The 27,197-nt window shown below is 42.9% G+C and overlaps 1 protein-coding gene across 8 annotated transcripts in view; it reads left to right on the top strand.

The window, feature by feature from the left end:
* The window catches only part of FRMD3 (FERM domain containing 3), a 265,496-nt gene that overhangs the window by 125,332 nt on the left and 112,967 nt on the right, over positions 1–27,197 (top strand). For 6 of the 8 annotated variants that reach the window (XM_024560008.3, XM_024560010.3, XM_024560009.3 and 3 more), the window contains exons 2-3: positions 8,571–8,675; positions 23,707–23,749. In XM_024560008.3, coding sequence (XP_024415776.2) covers positions 8,571–8,675; positions 23,707–23,749 — 148 coding nt within the window. Of the gene's footprint in view, positions 1–3,015; positions 3,313–8,570; positions 8,676–22,887; positions 22,917–23,706; positions 23,750–27,197 lie in introns of those variants that run through there. The other 2 variants (XM_045195174.3, XM_053923583.2) reach the window with 2 other exon arrangements.

Below are 27,197 nucleotides of genomic sequence, written 5' to 3' on the forward strand. Positions count from 1 at the left end.
TGGTGAGGGAATTTTGGGGTAGGAGTTTCACAGCACCTGAAGGGTACTAGGAAATTTGAAGAGGCTAAAGGGCTTTCGTGAAATGTTGTGGATCAAACCTTAGGATCTCTTTAATGTTCCTTGGAAACTAATAATGAAGAATTTAATTTCTTTTTGAGTACTTTTGATACTGACCTCCTCTTTGAATGTGTCTGAGGTATGCAGACTGAGTCACGTGGACTCCCATGGATGTATTAGTGCTACACGTGTATAATATTTTAAATTCATCGCTCTGCCCTTGTTTAATCTTTTTTTTTATTGGCCTAGGATGAGGGTTCCCCCCCACCCCAACCTTGCCCCCACCTGAGCAAAGCCTAGCTGTATAGGGGCTTTTGAATGTCTTTATAAACCATTCAACAGCTCTCCTTCCGGCTGCTTTATCTCACCATCTCAGATGGACCAAGATCTGCCCCGTCAGCTAATTCGGAGATAATTCTCTCTATTGCTTTCGCCCCCAATGTGGGATATGTGTACATCACGGGATTCCTCCGCCCAAGGCTCTCAACAGAGAGGACTGTGGAGGGCTTCTGGGCTTAACTGGTTTCCTTAGCAAGAGGTTGATGGACAGACAAAAACCACTTTGTTGAAATTTTAGAAAGGATTGGAGTTGGAAAACTTCAACATTATTCAGAGGTGAGTGCCTTTGAGAATTGGGCCTGGCAATGGCACTAGACCCTGAAACAGGGGGGGAAGAAAAAGATGGGGAGGGAAGAAACTTCTGAGCACTGAGCACTGGCAGAAATTCCTAAGATGAGCAGACACATCAAATGTGATTCCCCAAGCACTGGGATGGATCTGTGTGCCAGTCAGAGAGAAATGACCCTACGCCCGAGTGCAGACACACAAGGCATCTTTTAGAAAGAAAGTCACGGAACAAGGAGGGGCACTGGAGGTGAAAAACACCGGGGAGAAAAACAAAGAGGAAGAAACACTACCAACTCCAAGCCACCCCGGGTACTTATTTAACTACGACACTCCTTCAGAAGGCCCCAACCCCGGCTGGCTGCTTCATCTTGGGGGATGCACAGTTTCTTTATCTTTCTTCCTTAGGAACCCTTACCTTTCCCCTTGATACTGAAAGTCTCTTGCAGAGAGGATGACTATAGATTTCTGTCTTAGGGTGTGTAGGGGCTATTGTGGATTTGAAATGAGGGTTTTGACTGTCTACCAAATGGACTGGCTGGGCTAGGCAGCCACTTGTGTCTTGCCTTTATTTTGTAGCCAGGTGCTTTCAGGCAACTGTTGATTTTTTTCCCCCGCAGTGAGTGTCTGCCTTAGGTAGTTGTTTTGTTATTTTCTGGTTTCTAGGTCACCGCTACAGTTAAAGCCATGCCCCTCCCTCTCCCCAACTTATGAATATTTATCATGCCTCAAAATATGTTTACTCAATCTAGCCTATATTTTCAATTATCTTGGCAATAATTTGCTGATTATTACTATATAACAGATGCGTATTCAAAATTAGGTACTTTAACATCTTCAAATTTTGGTTTTATCTTTTATACATCTGAAAATATTTGAAGAAAACAAATTAGAGCAACTTTTAATTTCTGCGTGAGAACTAGACTCAACCCTGAGAGATCCCTTTATTCTTGGTTTTCTTTACATTTCTGCCCCATTTAAACAGTTTGAACATTTTCTTCCTTCCTCACTGTTTTGGAAGGATGCAACTTCCTGAATTTATGTTGCAGTCAAATTCAAGCACCAGTTAACTGTCTGCAATGGGAAAAAACAATTAACAAAGCAATATATAATGCAGCAATAAATCCAACTATAAAAGCTAATTCTTTTCTAAAGAGATGTTCTGTTTTGGTTAAGGGTATGGTGCCTGCCATAATAAAGTATATGAATTTCCACAAACACGCTTGAATATTTTTAGCAGAGGTTAAACAGAGAGTGTTTTTATGCTGTTCAATCAAGCCACCATCTTTCTTAACAAATACTTGTCCTTCAGAATAGAAGCAGAACTCTTGAGTTCACCGCTTTCTCATTACTATGTTTTTGTTCTTCTGCCCATGAATGTGAATGGATTGAGGCCCTTAATTCACACAAGAAATGTGTGAATTCCATGTACATTCATGGTGCTTCTCCAGAGCACCTCCTGCGAGCATGAGGTGCCAGGCAACAGGTCCCTTTGAACAAGAACCTCGCAACCTTCATCACCAGACAAAGAGGTCTGGCAGTCCCACTTCTGTTTGTCAGAGAGGGTTCCCAGGAGCACAGTGCCGAGCACAGTGCCAACCACAGAACAAACTGTTCCCAGGGTCCTGGGTCTGTGCTTCTCACTTCTGACTGCTGCCTGCTCCCCTCATCCTAGTGGTCCTTCCTAGAGCCTTTGGTCTGCGTTGGGTCCTATGACTTCAGTGGCTGCACAGTCTTACAGGGCAACTCAAAGCTGTGTCCACTGAGGACTTCTCCTGGCTGTGACGATCCTCCCAAACACTTCAAAGGAAAACTCTTCCAGGGAACTGTTTCAAAAGCCATTAATTTTCTTCAGATCAGGATTAACAACTCAGATTCCTCCATGGGTTAGGGAGGTGTGGGCAATGGAAGACAAGGAAGATGATAGGATGCCTGGGACTGTGGTGGACAGTAGGGTTCAGGCTCCGTGGGAGGGGGAGCCAGTACTGAGCAACAGCAGACTTTATGGTCCAGATTCCAGCCCTTTCAGCCTTTCAAGAGCAGCCAGCATCCAGTTTTAAGTGGAGTCTCCCAAATTAAAAATGTAGAAACACTGACTGGGTCGAATAGAACTTGTTGGTAGATGGACTCAGCTCCCTGATTCACTAGTCCACAACCTCTGTGACTGTAAGTCATACTGGGAGTATTGTTACCTCTCTGTTGTCTTCTACTTGTCCCGAGACACTGATTCTTCTCTCCTGAGTAACTCGTACTGGCTGAAGCAACAAGGAATTTTGGAAGCATCTCTGAAACTTCACACTTACTATGAGGTTCATGGCTGATGATCTGCAGACACAAATTCCATTTCCCTGTGAATATTTTGGCTCCCTCCTGTGTTGGCTTCATCCTCAAGCAGGTTTCAGGATGGCTGCCTCAGTTCCAGAACTAATGCTTTTGTATAACTATGTCCAGAGGGAAGAGAAAATCTTTTCTGGAGGCTTTTTCAGAAGAAGGACCAAGATCCATTCCAGAAACCCCAGTCAGTTGCTCCTCCTGTCTCATTGACCTAATGTGGGTCATGCATTCTTTCCTGAACCAATCAGACAAGAGGGGTGGGATTACCCTTATACCAGCCAAGCCTGAACCCTGGAGGTAGGGTCGAGTTATAGTTTCCTGAGGTTCATGGACTTTGCATGTATCTGTGTGTGTGTGTGTGTGTATGGATCTGTTATGTGTGACACACATGCTCATACCTGAACAAAACCTGGGTTCTATTAACAAGAGTGTGTGGATGCTGGGCAATCTACCAGATTTGGTTTGTATGTTATAAAACTGCCTCTCTCCAGACCTGGTGTTACAGTAGATAACCCAGGGCTCCTTCCTGCCAGTGTTCATATTCTCAAAACGGTGGCACTTGAAACCGCTCCCAAGTCCACATATTGGTTTTTTCCATCTCCACAAAGAGACTGAAAGTAGACAAGGCAAATCGAGTTCCTTCAACAGCTGGGGCATAGGTGTTGGACCTGGGCTTGACACACTTACAAGCAAATAACATTTCTGAGTCCATTAAAAAAATCTGTAACAGGCGGAGAACATAATTACCTCAGTGGGTTGTCAGGAGATTAAATGCAAAATATGTAACACAGCTCTTGCTGTATAGTAAGTGTTTAATAGATAGCAATTGCTGTGATTATGTTATTCCTTCATTTCTGAAGGTAGCTATTTAAACACTAAGTCTGGGTTTATAGCATTACATTAAGCGTTTGGGGGTTGGTACTCTTTCCCTCACTTCACCAATATCTAAAAGAGCAACATGTCTTGGCACAGAGTTTTAGGAAGTAGGGGTTGAAACCTGTCATATGTTTTCAATGATGACAAGCCATGCTGACTAGCCAATTGTTTTTTCTTGCTCTTTTTCTTTAAGCACAAATGTTGTTTTAAGTTTGCCACCGAACTGGGGAGTTGAAGTAAATGCATCATGAACAATTGACTGCAAGAGGAATTAAGCAAAAGAATCAAGTTCTTTACCTCTCTGTTCACCTTTTCTCCCCCAAAGGCCAGTTCTGGGAAGTGAATATCATTCCTCTCAATTCCCTTGTATCTAGAAGGATCTATGAAATTGAAGATAAAGATTTAAGATTAAGATCTTCTTAATATTAGTGGTAGTTTATATTGGTATAGTGCTTTGCAGTTGTAAAATGCTTTCACATCTTACAAAGCACAGGGTTTTGAGATTTGGGAGATTATAAATTGTGTTTCGCTCACTGTTTATCTCTAGTCCCTACCCCAATGCTTGGTGCATAATAGCTGTTTAACAAACATATGCATGAAGCTCCAAATAGCTCCTCAGGGCAGATTTGTGTGATGCCATCATTATTCCCCTTTTACACAAAATGAAATGAAGTCTCAGGGATTTCATGACTTGCTTAAGGCCATCCAGCTGGTAAGTGGTGGAAACAAGACAGGAACACAGTGACTTGTTCTGTTTTTCTAGTACGTACTTCAGGACTGTTTTTAAAAAACAAGGCTAGTTTGTGATGACAAAAATTAGTTTCCATTCCAACCTGTGGGGGAGGACTCTGAGAGAATGTGGGTTTATTGCAAGGAGTTCAGGGGTACCCCCCAATTGTCTGAAATATGGCAGAGAAGGTGGAGAAGAGGACCCGGCCACTTTGCTTGTTGAGGTTCCTGGAGTAAAGAAATCCAAACAGAAAGCCCAAGTGTCAACAGCACAGGTTGGATCAGAGTACATCACATTCTCTGTGGTGAGACACCAGTGCTAGATGTCATTGGCCCAGGCTGCTTTGGGGCCGTCCTTGTAAACATAATAAAAATAAATCACTCTTAATGGCTGCACTTAGCTCAGGGAGGACCAGTCACAGTTCACATTCCAGCGCACCCCATAGACCATACACCTCCACTAACATTGGTTTAGATTTTTAACACATTAAAAAAATTACAACTTCCCCCACAATATTTTGAGTACAGTATTTGTTAAAAGTAGCAATTCATAGTGCCCTGTAGGTGGTGAGTGCCAGCATAGGGACGCAAGTTTAATGTGTGTGGTGAACAAATTGTTCTTTCAACCACGTCAGTACATTTTCGAGACCATGTAACCTCATTTAGAGACGTGTCAGAACTCGATGCCTAAGGCATGTTCTGGAGGCCCTGCTCACGTGTTTATGTCCTGCAGTTTTTCACATGTGTGAAGTATTTTGGTTAATAGAACACGACTTAGGTAGCCGCTCTAACAAATCTATATTAGCTGCCTGGTTTCTTTTCCCTATTCAGTTGGTATTGAAACTGCTATCTTGTGAGAGAATCAGCAGACTTTTGACATGAAAAAGAAGTTCTTGTACTTGAAATCTTTGCTAACCACTTCTCCACGTAGGCCTCGGAGGATTTAGGTGAAAGTTGGCTAAGTCCACTGTTTGAGGAGTCTCCAGTACGAGGACTTGCCTGGCTTGCCTGTGGCTCACAGTCTGCCCCGGATCTCAGGCTCTCCATGACAGAAAGCAGTGCTAGCTTTATTCATTCAGCAGCATCCGGTGCGCCAGGCACGAGCTCAGGCAGCAGGACAGTGGCTTCCACCCTCAGCAGCCTCACGAGGAAGCAAGTGGGGGTTTTAGGTCAGTTCACTAGAGGCCCAGGGTTGGGAGGTAGGGGCAGAACCAGTGTTCTCCAAGCTCCTGCACTACAGTGAGGTGTGTAGGGCTGGCAGCTGGACTTCTGACCCTCTCACACCTGACCTTGAACGAGCATAGCTGACCCTTGGGGCTGAGCCTGGGTGGCCTTTGGTTTAGTACAAGAGCTGGGTTTATTGCACAGCAATGCTAAATAATAGGAACTTAAATGGCTTAAGAACACTGTCCAGATTTCCAGGCAAACATGAAACAGAGCAGAATGCGAGGCTGTAAGCTGGCTTCCTGGGCGTGAAGCAGCGACACGGAATGTCTCAGGATGATGAGGCAGGCCGGCAGTTTGTGTTCCCGAGGCTGGGGCACACTTTGATTTTTCTGAGTTGAAGAATAGATAATTCTGAGGGAAAATGGGCTTTTTATTTTCTAGTGACTCCTGAAGACAGGCACAAGTTTTGCCCTTCTCCAAGGCTGAGGTAACTTCCCTAGACCAACGCTGCTCAAACTTGAATGAACATGGGACTAGCTGGAGGATCTTGCTAAACTGCAGGTTGGGTTCAGTAGGTCTGGGGCAGTGCCTGAGATTCTGTTGCCAACAAGCTCCCTCCTGGGGATGCTGAGGGAGGTGCTTTGAGGAATAGCAACCAAAAAACCCACCTGGTGGCCTGGAAATATGGGGACTGGCCTCACCTGCTTTGTGGAAGGCATTGACCCCTGCTTCAGCCACACCTGCACACAGCAGTCGCCACATTGTCTGCAGTGGCGCTTCCTTCTCTCAAGGGCCTTAGGCAGTTAGTCTAAAGGGATATTGCCAGACAGTATGTATTGGTTGCTGTGTTTAATCATTAAAAAAATTTTTTTGGTTGTGCTTTGCAATATATCTTCTTCAGGGAAAAATGCTAATTGTGGTTGTCATGCAGAATCAAGGTCTGCTCAATCCCACACCATTACAAGGCACTGCCTGGACCCGCACGCCTGGTGTCTCACACAGAGTGGGGCCCGTTCACCATGGTGAGTCCTGCAGAAAGCCTGGTAATCCAGTCATAAAATGATGGGCTTGTGTTCTGTCCAATGGTTCGATTCTGCAGCAGCCTCTTTAAAATGGATGGATTACAGAGTAAATCTGTAAAAGGAACTAAAACCATTGATTATATTCTGGGCATTGGCTTTAGCTGTCATCAGATACAGTTGGTTATTTGGGCCTCTAAGTTAAAAACGATTAGAGAAGTCAAAATAAATTTCATTTTGATGTTTTGTCACTTTTGAGTTACATCAAATAGGTTGTCTCAGAAAGGAAGTAAAGACCCAAAGCTCATTCGAAATTAAACACAAAGTAATTTCAGGAAAATCGAGGCTTCATGTCCCAAGATGGGTTTAAAATCACATGCCTGGGTTGTGGGTTCGGTCTTCAGTTGAGGCGCACACGAGAAGCAACCGATAGATGTTCCTCTTGCTTTCTTTCTCCCTCCCTTCTCCTCTCTCTAACAATAAAATAAGTAAAGTCTTTAAAGTAATAAATAAAGCCCCAGTCTTTCATTCAGTGCAGTGCACCCCAGGCCAGTAAGTGGCTTTTTCATCACTTTCCAAGGCTGATGGTACTAGTTTCTAATGAAAAGATAATCATGTAACGTAGACCAACCTGATCTTCCAAAATTACTTCTAGTGGATTTGGGAGAGTGGCTCACTTAATGTTTCTAATTTCTTCATTTATTTTTATAGGTCACATTTCATCCCTAAACCACTCCATGGGTCTGTCAGCGACTTTGATTGAAGCAGAAATTTATTTTATCCAATATCCTGCGGAGGGCGTGGAAGGGTCTTTGCTGTTAAAAGGGTTTTGTTGTAATGGTATTTATCTTAATCAGATTTGGCTGACACATCTCTCACTCATAGAATTTTACAGGGAAAAATAATCTAAGCAGCTTAGAAATCATCTAGTACAACCAGCTTATTTTACTGCTGGGGAGTTTGTCAGGGTCACCAGAGCTTGTCTTTGAAACCCAGGCCTGGGCTCCCCCCAGTTTCCCATGATGCACTTCTGTGTTGATCTCGGGATGCGATACGGTGGTTGTGAGGAGCGTTCTCTCTGATACCACTCACTGCGTTTCTCTGCCATCCAGACCCTGCCTTCTAGCAGAGTTGCAGTGGACTCACCAGCGCTCCAGGGAGACAAAATGGCGTGGCAGGCGCCAGGATTCTACAGTTCAGTGTTCTGGGCCAAATCCTACCTTGCTCGGTACATGTTATATGACTTTGGTCAAGCCACAGAGCCTGTCTGTGCCTCAGTTTCTTCAGATGTAAAATCGGAACCTTCCTCATAGGATAGTGGGAGTTGAATGAATGAATACAGAGCAATTGGAGCAAGCAGTCGGGTGCATTGTATGTGGATTTGCAAACTGTGAGTTTCCACTAGGTATTGAGTTGTGAAATCAGTGTTCTGACTCATAAATAGCATTAGAAAAATCAAGTGACATATAACAGAATAAAATAGAACATATTAGAGTGCATTGCATTTATGCAAGGTATTGTTTGGTGTCCTTTCGCTTTCCTTTCTAGTGTTCATTTGGTGTATGTGTGTGTCATGGCTTACAGTGTGAAATATTTTCTCACTGTGGATTGTAGTTAAAAGAATTTGGAAGCCCCTCTCTAGGGACTGGAGAGGAGAGCGAATCTATTTATCTAAGAGCAGACCTATCAGGGTTAATGAGGCACATTTTGGCGTGAAGGCACAAGGTGAGCTATGTCTGAAACTTAAATGTGCTTCCTTTGCAGAGGGAAACCAAAGGGCAGTTTCTCATTGACCACATCTGCAACTACTACAGCTTGCTGGAGAAGGACTACTTCGGCATTCGTTACGTGGACCCGGAGAAGCAGCGGGTAAGAGCTGATTTCTGTCTGGACGCATTTGGGGGAGTCACTCGGGCTGTGGGGTGCTGAAGAGATTCCTGCGAGACCAATTGTGATGCACTCTTGTTCTCATGGTTAGTGATGGATATTGACCACCTGAAACCAGCCAGCCGTGTGTGTGTGTGTGTGTGTGTGTGTGTGTGTGTGTGTGTGTGAGACAGTATGTATGTGTGAGTCTGGCATTGTTCACACTGGATGGGGTGTGGCAAGAAAAGGGAACACTTACCTTAGGCCTTTCCAGAAGTTGCTCCCACTTGGTTGAAGACATAATGTTCCTGTGCCTTTTGAAACCCAAGTTTGCCAAACCTCTTCAAACAGTGGCTACATATAATCTCATAGAGAAAATCCACTCCTCACTATAAAAAGCTACTGGTACACAGGAGAACAGGGCAGTGACTGCTTAATGGGTAGAAAGTTTTCTTTTGGGGTAAGGAAAATGTTTGGAACTTGCCATAGATGGTGGTTATACAACATTGCAAAAATACTCAATGCCACTGAAATGCACACTTTAAAATGGGTAGTTTTATGTTATGTGAATGCCACCTCAATTTTAAAAAGCATCGGCAGGTGAAGGGTTAAGGTACTTTGAAAGCTGCTTCTCAAGCACCACTACATTTGACAACCCCCATTGTATTCCTGCTCTTGGACACACCTATCCTTTCTGGCCTCTGCTGGTGTTTGAGAGTGAGCAGGGAGTCTTGCTTTTTGAGCTGGTGTACCAGCCTAATAACTGTTCAGGCATGGCATATGTCACAATGTCAAAACCATCTATGTTCCTCACTTCCGAAAGGCCCCAGGAATCTCCACCCCAGCTCCCACCACCTGCTGCAGGTCTCACGTATGGGCTAGGAGGAGGTCCTGTTTCTGCTTCTTACCCTGCCCCACTGCCAAGCAGCGCAGTGTGTGAAAAGCTCAGCTGGGGTGGTCAGGGATGGTGGGACAGGTCCCCTCATACTTCTTTAATTTTCTGTCATTTAAAAAAAAATTATTTTATTGTTCAAGTACAGTTGTCTGCATTTATCCCCCACTACTCCCCTGACCCCCAGCCATCCCCACCTCCCCCCTCCATTCCAACCCCACCCCTTGGTTTTGTCCATGAGTTCTTTATAGTTGTTCCTGAAAACCCTTCCTCTCTTTCCCCCCATTGTCCCCTCCCACCTCCACTCTGGTTACTGCCAGTTCTTAATTTCAATGTCTCTGGTTATATTTTGCTTGCTTGCTTGTTTTGTTGTTCATTTCACTCATTCTTACTAGTGTCACTGATCATGTTTTTCTCCTACATGGAACATCACCTGGGTCTTTTTATTTTAAAGATTATTTATTTATTTTTAGAGAGGGGAAGGGAGGGAGAAAGAGAAGGAGGGAAATCCATGTGTGAGAGAAACTTCAATTGGTTGTCTCTTGTGTGAACCCTGACTGGGGACCAAACCCACAATGTGGGCATGTGTCCTGACTGGGAATCGAACCAACAACGCTTTGCTTTGTGGGACGACATCCAACCAACTGAGCCACACCAGTCACCTGGCTCTTGATTTTGTGTTTACTGACCTAATACAATGAGGAGAAGCATGTACTTTGGGGAGGGGGGTAAAGGATGAACCTGTATGAGGAATAGATTAGATTTTCTTCTGAAACATGGAGAATCTTACTAGCTCTAGGAGCCCAGTAGGGCCTAAACTTCTATAAAGAAATACAATGTGGTGGCTCAGAAGGGCATTTTGGTTTTCTCTGGCACCTTGAATGGGCCAAGCATTTCCCTGAGTGAGAGGAGGGCAGTAGGACACTGATGAGGATGTAGGGCCGACATGAGGCCGCAGAGGGGATGTGTGGCATTTACTACTGATTAACAGTGGTTCACAGACCTGGCCCTGCAACAAAATCTCCTTAGGTGTTTGCTAAATGTGCTTAGTGTGGACCCTATTCTAGACCTCCTGAATCAGAATCCTGGGTCTAGGGCCAGGAATATGTCTTCTAACTCATCCTGATTCTACCTTTGATACAGCACACCAGCTTTGGTCTCCTGTCTGTTGGGGACTATGGCATAAAGACATCCATTGATATAACTTTTATGGCTTATGAAGGCATTGCTCTTGTGTGGAGAGGGAAACAGATTCAAAGACGCTCTTACTTGCCTGAGGTCTCACAGCTAGCAGGTGATGGAGTGAGTACTTACATTTAGGATTATGGTTTAAACCCCAATCCATGCCAAACAGATTCTGTGGACGGCGTTAGTCATCTAACCACCACTGAAAATAGATTTCTTTGTGTGCAGAATTCCATTTTAAATTCTAAATAGCCAACCTACAGAGGTAATTCTGAGTACTATTAGCTGAGTATCTATCATGTGCCAGGAATTTTACTGAATGGTCTCTAGTCTCCCCCAAAATACTGTAAGGAAGGAGAAAACAGGTGCAGAGAGGGTCTATGGCTTGCCCAAGGCCACATGGCTAGTAATTGTTGGAGGAAGGATGGGATTTGAACTCGTATTCTTTCCATTTCACCTCCCACATGGAAATTTGAAACATAGTCTAGATCAGAGATCTCTAACCTTTTCCTGTCAAGGACCATATAGAAAATATTTTCAGCTTTGTGACCCACACAGCCTCTGTCGTAATTACTCCATTATTCTTTCAATTATGGAAAGCAGCCAGAGATAATATCTAAAGTAATTGATGTGGCTGTGCTCCAGACCAAAAAAACTTTTTTTCCAGTAAAAGTATTTTACAAAAAATAGGCAATTGGCCATAGTTTGCGGACCCATTGCCTAGACAATAGCTGGAAACCACTTAAACACGTTAGCCTTTTTCATTTCTTTTGACTCTGTCATTGGGGAGATATTGGATAAAACATTAGAAGATATGTTTAGAATGGGAATCATATCAATATGAGCTCATAATTTTTAAAAAGCTTGCATAAATAGATACAGAAATAAATATAGGTGTGTGTATATGTGGGCTGGTACACATACATATATTTATAGGTTCTGTCCACTGAGGTGGCCTAGAAGCAACGACATCACAGTAGCAATAACACACCTAGCTCCTGGATCTTGCTTTCTTTTTCTTTCTTTCTTTTCTTTTCTTTTTTTTTTAGAATTGATAATTTTTATTTGCTTTACTTTCTAATTGAATTTATTGGGGAGACATTAGTTAATAAAATTAGATAGGTTTCAGGTACCCAGTTCTACAACACATCATCTGCATCCTGTGTTGTGTGTTTTCCCCCCACGTCAGCTCTCCTGCCATCACCATTTACATCTTGGTTCTAAATACCATTGTCCAATAAAGGGAACAAGGGCTCCTTGCAGAAATGGCTGATTCTAAGGCTGGGATGGAGAAATCGCAGGATGAATCTGAAGCACCTTCTGGTGCCAGAAAGTGAGGAAGTGCTGATGAAGCTAGAAGATAGGGCCCTAGGAGAGGCACAGAGCCAACCTGAAAGAACTTCAGTGGCCCAAACGGGAACGACAGGAGTGGCAGAAATAAATAACAGCAGTAATGAATTATAATCCCTAGAATAAAATAAAGTCCTATGAGTTCCTACTGATATAAATAGATTAACTGAATAAATAAATAAAAGAGGGAAAAGGGGCAGCTCTTCCTTACAGGGGAGTTGCAGATAATACATGTAGAAGGAATGAGAGAAATGAAGAAACTGCCATTAGAACACCGTGCTAATAATCGTTGTGAGTAAGGTCCGTGGATGAATGCTGACGTTAGCGGGCAACAGCTGGAGGAGAAATAGGGTACTTCTCATAGTCTCAAAGTATCTCCCCTACTCCTTGATAGGTTTTAATTACAAAGGGAAAAAGAATAACTTTACAGTGAAGAAACCTGGCAGATGTCACTTTAAGCAAGAGATCAAGGTTAACATCACCAGTAAAAGATGAAATAACATCACGCACCCCTGATTCATGCACTGAGAAGGGCACAGACTCTGGGGTGTTCTTCATAAGAATGCCTAACCCCCTTCAAATTCTGAGAAAATATCAGACAAAATGAAGAGACATTCTTCGTAGTAGCTTATCAATACTCTTCAAAGGCATGAAGGTCATGAAAGGCAAGGAAAGACTGGGAAACTCACAGGTTAGAGAGATGCACCTAAAGCCATGTGGGGTCCTGGACTGGATTCTAAACAGAGAAGTGTCAGTAGTGGGAAAACTGATGAACTCCAGTTTAAGTCTACGCTTTAGTTAGTAGCGTTGTGTTCCTGTTGGGTTCTTAATTTCGATCATTGTATTATAGTTATATAAGATGCTGAAATTAGAGGAAGATGGCTGAAGGTTATACAACACTTTGCAAGTTTTCTATGTCTCTAAATGTATTATTTTTTAAGCTAAAAAGTCTTTAGGTTGATGGCGCTTCATTGTTCTTTATATTTTGACTTGGTTTAGCTTAATTTTTAATGTTCAGACTTGGATAGTAGATTAGTGGGAAAAAACGTGGGTCATGACCTCCAAAACAAACTCTTCTATCGGATGTATCCATTCAGTTGCTTAGAGGGCTGTCTGAACAGTTTTGTGTTTCCCCTGCACCGCACAGCTGTTTCAGCCTTTTGACTTTGAGACTACGACGTGAGTGTAGCTTCCACATGGGTTTCTGAGCAGCTGCTGCACGAAAGTGCAAGGACTTTGTACCCTGCGAGATGTGAATTAAATCGCATCTCTGCTGGTTAATAAGCTGTGTGATGTTGATCAAGTTACTGAGCTTCTCTGACTCTCTGTCCTGGTTGATAAAACAGATAACAACACCTCATGTAGAGCTGATAGGAAAATCAGAGATGAGGTATGCAAATGCTTAACAAATGGTACATACTGAGTACACGGCATGTGATATTTTTATTGTTATTAACTATTATTACTCTATTGGCTAGATCTAGATGAGGCAATTGCGTGAGGGAAAGAAGCAATGATTAGCAAGGTAAAAACCTAGAAATGCAAATGACTTCTTTTAAAGACAGGATGGCTATTGTGATGATTGTTGGGGAAAGATTAGGGAAAGGAGCCTTGGATAATCAGAAGAATGGGCTCAAAGGAACAAACACTGGCATGGGAGTTGTAAGCAGAAACTAATTGACCAGCCTTTTTTTTTTTTTTTTTTTTTAAAGCAGTTCGTATATTTCTTCTCAATGGAAAATAAGACCAAGGAATTCTTTGGATAGAAAGCTAATCAACAAAGAAAATAAAATTATTTAGAAAAGCTGAAGTGGAACTTACCTCTGCTATGGGAGTTGGTGGTTTGCCTACAACTCTTCACAACTCGATCTGTGGCAAACCTTTGTGGCATATTAAATATTTAGCACTATTACACTGTTGCATTTGGAACACCGTATGTTTGACAAGATGTCTCATGCCCCATGTGCTCTGGGAGTGGTGAGGACTGAGTCAGGAAATGACTATTTCTGCTATTTTAATGCTAAGGGTACAGAATTTCCATTATTTTTAAAATTTGAGTTAAGGAGGGACAGATTCAATGCTGGTCAATAAAAATCTACTTGACATTTTTCTTTTGAAGAACACATATCTTAGTTGCATATAATTAGGGAGAAGGTGTGTGGTATTTCTTCATTTTACTGATAGAGGAAATGGGACTCTAAGTTTAGAAGTCTTGGAAGAAATAATTCCAAAAGAAAAAGGTAGTATTTGGCTTAAATCCTGGTGTGTGTATATATATGTGTGTGTGTATATATATGTGTGTGTATATATATGTGTGTATATATGTGTGTGTGTATATGTGTGTGTGTATATATATGTGTGTGTATATATATGTGTATATATATATAAAATATATATATATATTTTAAATGTAGCATGCTCTTTCCATCACTTCTGCTCAGATATTTGGGTAACTTCAGGTAACTTCTCCCTGAAGTTTTGAAATAATTGGATTTCATAATTCCAAGTTTCTATGGCTATGATATGAAATATTTATCACCCTGAATTTTCTTTCTTCTTTAACCCTTTCCAAACTTAGCTGGGGATGTCACCTCCAGTGACTTAGAACTAGGGCGAATGCTTAACAAATGCCCCAGTTCTAAGTCACTGGAGGACTGACTTAATGTAGGTGGTTGGTTACAGTCTGCTGGCAGATTGGGCCCAGTGCTTTTCATCTTACCTTTCCCATTGCTAAGTATCTGTTTAACCCACGTACCGCTACATCAGTGGCATTCTGACTCCTACCTCCAGACAAGAGGTTGACTTTGGAAAACCCACATCTCTGGGGCAGTCTCCTCAAGCACCTTCTGTTAGGGCCTCGTGTGTCATGTGGTCATTGGACATGCGCTCTGCTTGAATGATCTGGGAAATCATGGATGCGAGGACATGCTGAACCCTGATGACTCCCTCCCCTGAATATAATCATAGCCCTGAGGCATTTGTATTGATAGCCAGGAAGGACTAGTAGGACTATCAGTGAACTTTATTAATAATGGGAAAAGACCTTTTCTATGTTGGAGCAATTTGCTTTTTCTGGAGGTACCTTTGGGAAAAACATGGAATGGAATAAAAATAGGTCCAGTGATTTGAGGCTTCACTCTGGGGATGGTGCCAAGAAGCCAGACAGCCTTGTTTGCCTCCAGCTGCGCCTGCTGTTGAAGAAGGCTGCTTCCAGCTCCTGGGGATGATGGTTTCCCAGGTGCTTGCAACCAGGACCGAGAGTGGTAGCTGAGATTCAGGGCAGCCCTGCACCAAAGAGCAGGGTTGTCCTGCTGCCTCACGTCACTGGGCATGCTTGTAAAAAATCTTGACAGCTTAGATTCCTGTTTTTGAGGGGTATGGACAAGGAACTTGGCTTAGTGGGAAAGGACTTTGGGCCCTTAAGTTGCAAGGAACAAAGCTCTGTCACAATAGCTGGAAAACCGGATGTGTTGGCCAGTGGTTCAGTTGCAGCCCAAGGTATGAACACTGACCGATTTGGGGAAACTGTCATATTCCTTTAGCAGAAAGTGGAATTTGGAGTTTAACTAAAATGATTGCTCATAATTGACTTGGTCTACATCTGGTGCCCTCTCCTGAAAGGGATGGGATGCCTGATAAAGACAGGTTGCAATCTGGGAGTCACTTAGCCAACTGGGATGCCATAATTTTAGGAAGGAGCAAACACGTGAACTGGTTATCTTTCTTGGGCCAAAAAGCAGACATAAGAATCAGTGAGGCTGGGAAAATGCCATTTTCTCCCTGTTTGAGTTAGGTAAAAACAGGATATCCAAGGTAGGATGGTCTTCCTCCGTGGTGGTGAGAACCTCCTGGGCTAGATGAAGACAAATTAATTAGGGAGATAAGGGCTAAGTGGCCTCATTAGTGAGAGAAGCACTCGATGGAGGCTTCCAACAGGCAGTCACATCAGACAGCTCTGGAGACTAGCAGGTTTGGAAGTTTCAAAATAACTTTAAAGACAATTTTTAAGTCAAGCTAGAAAGGAGACTAGAATGGAACTGCAATGTGGAACTTGGATGAATAAAAACAGTATAGGTTAGAAAATGACCATTTGAAGGAGACTTTTATTTCTTTTCACCCAGGCTCCAGCAGATCTTTCAAAGGCTCAATTGTAGTTGTGTGTTACATGCATTGAGTGTAATAATGAATATCTTAATCAGCTTGGGCTGACTAAGCTACTCCGTAGACTGGGTAGCTTAAACAGGACATTTATGCCTCACATTTCTAGAGGCTGGGCCGTCCAGGATCAAGGTGCTGACAGATTTGCTTCCTGATAAGGGCTCTCTTTCTGACTTGCAGATGGTTGCCTTCTCCCTGTGTCCTCACATGGCACTGGGGACAAGGAGGTGGGGTAGGGAGCAAGGACTTGTACTGTGGTCTCTCGGCCTCTTCTTGTAAGGGCACTGATCCCATCATAGGGTCCCTATCCTAATGGTAATTTTATACCTAATTACCTCCCAAAGGCCTCACCTCCAAATACTGTCACACTGGAGGTTAGCACTTCCACATGTGAATTTGAAGTGGGGGGAATCACCCACATTCAGTCCCCATCAAGAAGTGAGAGTTCTAGGCATCTGTTGCTGTGTAACAAGTCTCTCTAAAACTCAGTGGCTGAAAACAACACAATTTAATTTTATCTCGGGATTTTGTGGGTCAGAAATTGGAGCAGGGCTCAGCTGGATGGTTATTCTGCTCCACATGGTGTCGACTGGGCTCCCTCAGTAACAGTCAGTGGGGGACTGGTCCAGGGATCTAAGACATCTTCATATGCCTGGTGCTTTGATGGGGGTGACTGGACAGTGGGGCTTGGTGGGGGGCTCCCTGTGCATGTGGTTTCAGGGCCTTTCTACACGGCCTGTCCAGCAGGGTGTCTGAACTTCTGACATGGCCACTTTGGGTTCTGAGTGCAAATGGAACCACTTACCAAGTAAACTGTACAAAGAGTGGGTTTTAGGGCGAGGTGGAGTTTGGGATACCTGTGAGATGCTGAGGTGGAGATATTCAGTGAGTCTGAAGCTTAAGGAAGAGGTTTAGGCCACAGAGATTTTGGTGCCCTGAGGCTTTACTACCTCAAGGTCCTGAGAATAAATTGTAGAGATGAGGGAGGGGCTATAGAGTGAGAGGAGAATCTGACAGCTGAACAACGTCCATGTTTTAAAGGATGGTCCCCAAGGAGAAACCTGCAAAGGAGGCTGACCAGGACCATACAGAGGAGAGAGAAGGGAACGAGGAGAGAGGGACACTCTGGAAGCAAGGGCAGTTAGACGCTTAATAAAGCAGAATGGCTCCAGTTTCAAACATCAGGAAGGAAGGAGGAGGATCGGGGGACACTATTGCCAAGAGCTCTGGTACCAGGAAGACTGGGACAAATCCTGTCCCTGTCAGTTGCTGGTTGTATGACTGAGCAGGCACTTTAAGTTAGGCCTCCATTTCTTTATCTGGACAATGAGGGCACTAATAGTACCTATGCCATAAAGTTCTTTAAGTGCATTAGTCCATATTATCAACACAGGGAACTAGTCTTTTTACTATTCCACACTTCAAAGAGTTTGTGAAGGTCCCTGGGTCTAACAACTAGGAGATATTTGACCTGAGAACAGTACGGTGACAGTGTTAACTTTATATGGCTTGACAACAAATGTTAGAGTGGTAAATTCCATTGTAACAAACTTGAGGGGATTTCATACTTTCCTTTATGATTGCATTTTGGTATCCTAGTGTACTTTAAATAAACAGCAATGGGTGTTTTTATAACCTCTGTTGCATTTTCCGACTACTGATTTTTTTAAGTGAATGTTCAGGATTTCTTGGATGTAGAGCAGGGCTTCCAACACAAGTGTCAGGCTGACTACCCCCCACCCCACCCCCAAATCTGTTTTTGTAAATAAAGTTTTATTGGAACACAGCTACTTGTACTTATTTATGTATTATCTGTGGCTGCTTCCACGTACCAATGGCAGAGTTGAGTAGTTCTGACTGAGATCATGTGGACCACAAGCCTGCAATATTGACTGTCTGGTCCTGTAAAGATAAAAATGGTGCTTATTCTTTCCCAGGTTTCCTGGTTCCACCTCTGTTTCTTACAGTGTTTCTTCTGCGGGCTATTACTTCTATTTTGCTCATCACCGAGAACCTAGAATACAAAAGCAGTCATGGCTGAAGGAGTAAAAACACTGCACAGAAGCAATGAATTTTTGTTAACATAGTTTGACTTCCAAAGGACAGTAACTTTGAGTGTACTGGATGTACAGATATTTTGTGGTAGTTGCCATGTGTAGTAGATTTTATAGAAACTGGAGTGAAAACCATTGTTACTGTAGCTAATCCTAGTTACTGCAGCTAAAGAACTAGGGCCTACCCTAGCTTTTCTAACCTAACAGAGCACTGTTAAGGCTGCGTTCTTTCAGAAGGCATTCTCTTTTTCCCCAGCAAAGGCCACGGGTCCAGAAATGGCATAAACTGGCTGGATAATGCAAAGACCAAGTTACGCTGGGGCTTTGTCCTGGTGAGATGGGAGAATCAGGCCATCTTTTCAGGGCTATGATGAGAATTGGTCAAATTTTGGATCTGGTTACTCCTGAGGGGAAAAACACTCTTTTGTTTGGGAGGAGGCACATTCATTCTTGTTGAAACCCCCACTGGGGTATTTAATACATTTCTGTGGGCTACAGATTATTCATGTCTAGGACACCAAGGGTTTTGAGAGAGATAACAGAGAGGTGTGTAATTTATTCTGTAATGTTAGGCTAAATCAGTTTCAACAGAATCCCAACATTTGAAGTTAACTGTTACATTGTTTACTTTGGGGAGTGTGCCTGAATACACATGCGCATGCGCACAGTTACCAAATTAAAAATCAATCTACTTAGTCACAAGTAATCACCGTTTCATACCCACCTTCTTTTTTGTCAGACACGTCAAAATTAGAAAGTACAAAAGAAATGCACTGTTTCTATGAAGGGGTAGAGAAAAATGATCTCTTAGGACTATGTACAGCTGGGTCTAACAAAATAAAAGAAACATTTGTTGGCAATGTTTTCCTCCTTCAGATTCACAGAATACGGCATGTGAGAGCTAAAGGAATCTTAGGGTCCTGGGATCTGTTCCCCCTGCCCCTCGAGGTCACGTATAAGGAAATCATGACCTAGAGGCTTTCGCGTCTCTCTGCTTGCTTTTCACCCGCTAGGTGTAGCTTCCTTCCACTCCTCTTTTTCTTCAAGCTGCTGTCAATCAGAATAAATGTGTTCTAAAGAAATGACTTGAAGTGTTGTCAGACTAAATTGTCAATACTGTAAACCCTGTTAAATTGGGGCCTCTCACAGGGGACTTGCAGTTACCAGGGTTCAAACCTAAAGCAAAAGGAATAAACCTCCGAGGGAGGGATTTTAAATATCATGGAGGGCAGTTCTTGGTGGAGAGTTAGGGAGACGGTCTTAGGTCCATGTTGCATTCTGCCAGGAAAACAGATCCCAAGATAGAAATTCCAGGTTTATTAGGAAATGTTCCCAGGAAAAGACTTGTAGAAGAGTTTGGGAATGGGGGGGGCAAGGAAGACAAGGAGGCGATGTGAGTGTGGCTGTCAGGCAAAGTCATGGGAGGGTAAAGTGGGCTCAGTCCCACAGCGGTGCTCTGGGACAGGGTAGGTCGTGCCTTTGAGTTGTCCTGGCCACAGGGCCACAGGGCCACGGAGCGGAGGCCTTTATCCTTCCACACCTGTCGGTTATTAAAGAGCTGCCCTGCTGTGAGGTGGTGTGAGGTAGTGTGAGGTGGTGTGAGGTGGTGTGAGGTGGTGTGAGCCGGGAGACTCAGTTCTCCACCCTGCAGTGGATTCCAGGAACCTGAGGGCAGCCTTCTTGTGCGGAGCCAGACTATTGCATAACTAAAGGGAAAGCTATCCCAGGGGACCTGGGCAGTACCTTTGCAGACGCTTCCCCGATACCTTCAAATCATGCTACCATGCATCCTCTGGTTGATCTTGCTTCCTGAGCTCATTAGGTAGAATCAGTGATTGGGTCTTAGCTTTCTTAGTTGTTGGAATTTTTATTTTAAACAAGAGTGGAGGAAAGGAAGGTTTCAGTTACAGTAAACCAAGTACAAATTCAGATTTTTGGTTGGTAGACTTTTTTTTCCTGCCTCTCTCAGGGAGTATCACTTTCCAGTAAGAAAGCAACATAACATCTATTCCAAGTAGCAATTGAGAGAAAACTAGAAGTGTAATAAATGTTCTAAGCCTTATATCTAATTATCAAGTACATCATGGTGGTTATTTTTCTTCCAGACTTGACTTCATTGTCCAACTCATTACTCTAAAGTGAAGAATAAAAGAAGGAAGGAGAATTAGCTGTTCATGTAAAGCAGAGGGAAGGTGGGGTGGGGAGTGAGAAAGGATGAGAATGACAAAGGTGGGCTCATCAAGAGGAGCCAGTGTACCCACTTAGGGGGCTCTCTCAGTGAATGGGAAGAAATGGGGCATGCTGGTGTTTACCCAGCCCTCACTATGCTCCCAGCTCTATCCTAAAGGCTTCTCAATGAATTAACCCTTTAAAGTGCACAATGATGCTGTAAGTGAGGAAACAGGAACTTGTTATAGGTCACACCACAAGTAAGTAGCAGGGCTGAGATTCAAATCCAGCCCTGCTGGCTTCTGAGTTGGACCAGTGTCAGCCCTGGATGCTTAGCTGGATTTGGCCTCTGCCTGTTATGAATGAAATTCTTCCTCTTGAGTCTAAATGACATGAAATCCGCCTTTATCCTCTGAGTAGAACTTATCTTGTTTTCTTTTTTTTTTAAATTGATTTTTAAATTACTCATGGAATGCACCAATACATGAATATTGAATTTACATGAGTAAAAGTTTGAATTACAATATTACAGAAGAAACAGTCATCATTTGCTTTGATCAGCAGCCCTAAATTCCTGTTCTGCCTCTGTGACCCACCCTCACCTTTATCAGTTCAGAACTTTAAAAATACATTTAGATGCTTGCTATGTATTCTTTTATAATATGTGACAGGGTTTTGAACTTTTTATTTAAAAAAAGAAAACACATGGATTGTGTGCTATCGTGCTTCAGAGGTTCTCAAACTTTCTTAGCTTATGGCTTTCTTAGTGTCTGGGTGACATTTCCCACTCCTCTATGGCAGACGCCACCAGTTTGCCCAGGCACTCACTCCCCTGAGCCTTCGTGCAGTCCGGGAACCCTCCTTCAGAGCCCTGGAGACAGCCACCGCCTACCCGGCGTGGGCACACAAAATGAGACTTACCTGTCCTCCCCGGGGGCAGGGAGAAGCTGGTGGGTTGAAGTTAGGCTGAGGAAGGGATGAGGAGTTCAGAGGATGCCAGGCAAGAGGAGTTCAGAAAACATGTTTATATTTTAGACTTTCTTGGCAAAATGACTGGTGATTTTTCCTCTGTGGAATAATTGCGATAGATATTGATCTGTGGCTGCTGTTATTTGTTTTCTCGCCTTAGTTCTAAGTTATTCAATTTATTTCTAGAAAAGCAATTGCATCACCAGACACTCCTTTTATTATTCTTGAGTCCGTGTATTGAAAGATGTGGTTTACCAGTTAAACTCTGCCTTAGTAACAACACCTTTAGCAATCAAGCACTTACTATTTTCCACATGCCAGCCACCTCTCACGCATTTTATGTTTATTAGCTTTTAAAATCCTTACAACAACCCTACAAGGTACAGTAGGGACTATTACTGTTCCCATTTTATAGTTGTTGAGATTGAGAACAGAGAGTGAACATTTTCGCATAAGGTTGTGTCGCCAGCACGTGCATGATCAATGCATGTTCCACTCTTCCGTCATAACTGCGCAAAGGACAGACATAATTTCTGATCAGAGGGGAAAGTCAAACGTAGCATGGTAATTTGCAGGGGCTGGGAGGAAGGGGGAAGGAGGGCTGTAGTTTCGCAGGTGCAGAGTTTAAATTTTGCCAGATGCGGGAGTTCTGGAGATGGCGGTGCGATGGTGCACACAGTTGTGAATGTGTGTGGCAGCACTCGACTGTACGCTTCCCCGTGGTTAAGATGGCGAAGGACACGTTACGTGTATTTTACCACAAGAAAAAAATTGGGGAGGGAAAAAAAGATAACCAGGGTTCCCCAAATAAGTTGATACAATTTTGTCTGTGTGCAAAGAATCTTGCTATTCTAGTTTTTCTGTGCAACCTGTCAGGGGGAAATGCGTGGTTTTCTGTGAGATTCTTCATGATGTTGAAATAGTGAAAAGATCCCCGTTCTTGTCTTTTGAAGACCACAGAGCCCTGACACTCTGGACTGGAAACAACTGATTTGACCACTCAATGTTTCAGTTTCTGGTGAAGGAGTCAATGTTCCTTGTAGAGAATACTTTTTAGAGTGAACTGATTCATCAGGAGGCTGCATAGCCAAGATTAAGGGCCTGTGCGCTGGAATTCCTCTGCACATTGGCTTCAACATTCAACATCTCGAGTCCTAGATTTCTCATCTGTAAATGGGGTGATAGTGATGGTCCATGGAGTAGCACCGGGCACTTAGTAAACACTCAGCCAACTCTTATTAAACTATATGGTTATACATTATATCAAGCAATTGTGATAATGTAGAACCTTGAGGCTTGCTGGATGATACAAGTGAGGTAGAGTGAAGTATTTAAGGGTCCAACTGATAAGTTTCCTCCTCTTCTTTGCTCTCAGGTACCAAGCAGGACAGGAGGTGGCCCATCAGTGAGGTCTCCCAGACTTCTGGTAGATACACAATGACAACCCCCTTCCTGTCTTTATAAACTGTAGGTGTAGAAAGTGATGCTTCCTGATGTTCCCTGAGTGGCTTCAGACACATCATGTGATATCAAAAACTGCCCCGATCTCAATATGGTGAAGCGACCTTCACACATAGTGTGGAGAGTGCTGGCCCCTGGGGCCAGCATGGTAGTGCTTCAAACGCCTGTCTGTAACATGATTCTGGGCTACTCAGGTCTTTGATTTCCTTTGTTTTGTGATGAAGCTGATTTTCCTTCTTGATGACCTCAGGTCTCTGCAATGAGATATTTAAAATCATTTGTCCCTCCCCAGTGCAGAGGAAGACCTGGCTTTGTGTGCGATTGGGCTAATGCTGGCTTGGCTCACCATTAACCTGAGAGGAGGCCACCTTAGGGAAGGGGAGCCAGGTGCTGATACTGCCTTGGACTGTGACTCTTACAGGTCCTATCTGTTAAAGTCTTTAGCCATCTGTGGCTTCCTCAGGGCAATGGAGCACAAAGAACTACCTAGGAGTCAACTAGAGGCACTAGAACATCCCATTTAAGTACATGTTCTCTTTTGTCCTTCTCTCCTAGCAACTGTATGACTCAAGTACTACTCAGAAAGTATTAATTCTCTGCAATTCAGACCCTTGCCTGTGGTATTATTGTTGCCAAATTGTTCATGCCCATGTTCAGAGGTGGAACCCTAAGGAATATCTGTAGGAACCAAGGCAGTACTTTGGGAAAATAATATCTTTATTAAATTCCTTTTGGTTATTAAGTATACATCATGTGGTCCAGCCATTTGACCCACAATCTTTTTTTTTCTCCCCAGCACTGGCTTGAACCTAACAAGTCCATCTCCAAGCAAATGAAATGTAAGTGTCAATCTGTGGGTTTTCTTTTGCTATGAAATGTCCAAAGATAGATGCTATTTCTTGACGGAGTTTTTCCTGCCAGGGAAGAAATTGCTTTAGTTGAAGATCTGTGGGTGGGTGGGGCTTCTCTCTCCCAGCAAGAGCTGTGTGACCCCCTCTCTTATTTGCTGGCCTCAAACCTTCTTGCGGTCCCTTGTCCTCTAGCCCCCTGGGCCTTTTCCTCTCCACCATTTTACCCTCATATCCCTATGTGAACAAGGGAATTGGATTAGATGGTTAAATATCTGTTAAACACAATCACCAAGGGCCTGGTTGCTAGAAAATGGTTCAGAGTGGGAGGTGCAGTCTTGGGGGTGGTGTATTTTGAAACTAAAATCGATCTTCCTGGTAACTTTACTGAAGGGTGTAGTACACTCTTCCACCCCTCAAACTCACTAAGATAAATGTTTTTTTCTGAGTAATTGTTTTCAAGCCCTGGTGTTCTGACCTGCCCTTTAAATTAAAAAACCTTTTTTTCCCTGATGAGCTCTTGGAGAAGTTGGTTTGGAAAGCCTCTCACTAGCATACCTGGCCGTCCACTTGAGGCATTGTGACGAGGGTGCTCACTGTGGTCCTGGTGGGCATGATGTTCTCCCCTGGTGACCCATGCCAGGCAGCAGTCAGCCTGCTTTTATTTATGGTTTGGAGGAGAGCTTCCGAAATGCACCTCAGAAATGTATTACCTGCCCTGAAACTCATTTATCCCTCTATGCCAACTTTCCCAGGGCTCTGACATGTAGATGATAAATCAATTTCTCCTTGGAGATCAGGTTAGCGCACATTATGTCACTTGTCATCATTCAGGGGATTCTTTTCTTTCTCCAAATATGAAGAAATTATTCTGGGCAGGGTTGTAAGTGGAAGAAAGAAGAAAGTGAATGTCGATGGCACACTAGCAACAAACACATTTATTCCTCATTCTCTTCTTTTTCCCTCCCTCTCTTCCCTCCCTCTTCCCATTTCTCCCGTTCCCTCTCCCATCTCTGAGGAGCAAACTGTCTGGCCGGTGCAGGACAGACAGCCAGACAGCTAACGCCCCCGGCTCCTCTGAGCGATGGGTACTGCAGGGAGGTGACAGTAAAGATGTGTGAGATGAAAACAGGGACAGCAGTGAGCATGAGAGGTCCAGGGAGGTCCGTCTGTTGGGGCGAGGCTGGAATAGAGTTGGGACGAGTATCTAATGATTACCAGGACAGAGGTACCGGGAAGCTCTGTATGGAATGACTTGCAGCATGATGAGAATGAACGATCGTGTCTGAGCGAAAACATAACTGATGCCTCGATGTCATCCCCTAACGACTAAGTTTTGATATTTTTGTTTATATAGTTTAAAATATTTAGACAATTTCCCAGGACACTTATTTATAGTAAATGGTTCTTTGATTTTTGGTTCTTAAATGTCATGAAATATTTTCTTTAGGCCACACACAATTTTGAAGTGTAAATCTATCTCTAAAGTAAGATACATTTCACCACTTAATAGAAGAAAAATTTAAAACTTGTGAAGAATTTGCTGCTTAAGAGCTTTGTCTCCACCATCAGTAAATCTGAACAGCTGACTCAAAATTTATAGTGTTGGATAAAAGTGGTATAAAGACGACATTTGACTACTGGCCAATTTCAATTTAATGATGAATGGAATCTGGATCTGGGAGAAAGAATCATGTAAAATTCAATATCTAAACCAGACACAGTGACTCTCCGGTTCCAGGAACTGGCAGGGGTCTTCCTACCCATCACCCAGGCCCCTGTTGTATTAGGATATTAGTGAAGAAAATGTAGGTAATTTTCTCAGATCACAAACCTAATTTTGTTGTTGTTCTCTCTTAGTATCAAGAATTTCTGCAGTCTTATACCTTTGTCCTGGAAACAATAACTTTCATGTAAATTAGACAAATATTTAAACTAGAGCTTATAAAATGTTAACTCTGGGAAACTGGGTCCAACTCCTGGTACTTTTTTATGAATTTCTCAAAAGGGTCTTGTTCCAGAACCCCAGACATCTTCCAGCTTGGGTGTGGGCATGGCTTTTATACTCGGACTGCCTTAGAGTAGGCGGTGAGGGCTAATTCCTCGGAGGAACAGCTGCCCCCACTCCTTCCTTGCTCTGTCGAGTGATGCCCGGCTTTCAGGTCGTTTGCCCTGACCTCACAAGATCCCTATGACTCAGAGTGTTCCCAGGAATCGTGTTTCCCAGGGTTGGCAGAAGATCAGCTGTCCTGATTAATAGACTCTTTACAAAGGCATTATTATTATTTCTTACAAGTATTTTTTAAAATCATTTTTAATAATGTAATGTTTGTGGTTTTTCTAACATTAAAATGAAAACCATATTTCCTTTCTCCTCTTCCTCATATCTCTAAGCCCACCCCGAAGAAATAACTATTGTTAACAATATTTTATATATACCCCCAGGAACTTTTTATGTTATATAAGCTCCCTCAACATATTTAAGGCCTTTTAGAAACAAATATGAGATAAATCTCTCTATATTATTCACCTTGTTGTTTTCTTAATAATTTTAGAGGTTCTTTCCATATCAGTGAGAGATGATTGGTTTCATTTAAAAAATGGTTTTCTGATAGTTAATTCTATGCATGTGTGTAATTTATCTATTAATGGATATCAAAGTTGTGTCTATCCTTTTACCGTTATAAATTGTGCTATGATAAACGGGCTTGAATGTACATTCTTGCTTCTTGTGCATCCGTACTAGAAATTCCTAGAAGTGAAACTGTTGGATCAAAAGCTATGCACATTTTACATTTTCCTTAGTGATAAATGTCCATCCAAAGAGCTTATGATAATTTACTGCCACTAATGTTGTATGAGAGTGCTTGTCTTCCAAAATATTGTTGAAAATAGATATAATCAAACTCATGTTTCCAGTTAATATTGTTAAAGTCAATTCCTTACAAATTAATATACACATTCAATAATTTTCAAATCACAATTTCAATGAGATTCCTTATGGCATGTCGCGAGCTGGTTCTATGGCTCATTGGTGAAGGAAAATGCTCGAGGTCAGCCAATAAATACAGGCTGGGGCAAACGTAGGTTTCCAGTGGTGAGTACATGAAACAGACTTTCTCTTTTCTTTCTTTTAAAAAGGATTTTATTTATTTATTTTCTGAGATGGGGGAAGGGAGGGAGAAAGAGAAACATTGATGTGAGAGAGAAACATCAGTCGGTTGCCTCTTGCATGTGCCCTGACTAGGGGCAACCCAGACATGTGCCCTGACCAGGAATCGAACCAGCGACCTGTCGCTTTGCAGAATGACACCCAACCAACTGAGCCACACTGGTGAGGGCCAGAGTTTATTCTTGTATTACTTAGTAATTATTGGATTATTTTCCACACGAACAACTATAAACCTACTTTCCCCCCACCATGTATGTAAAGAACAGT

This window comes from Desmodus rotundus, chromosome 1 (genome assembly GCF_022682495.2).
Source record: "Desmodus rotundus isolate HL8 chromosome 1, HLdesRot8A.1, whole genome shotgun sequence".
Classification (NCBI taxonomy): domain Eukaryota; kingdom Metazoa; phylum Chordata; class Mammalia; order Chiroptera; family Phyllostomidae; genus Desmodus; species Desmodus rotundus.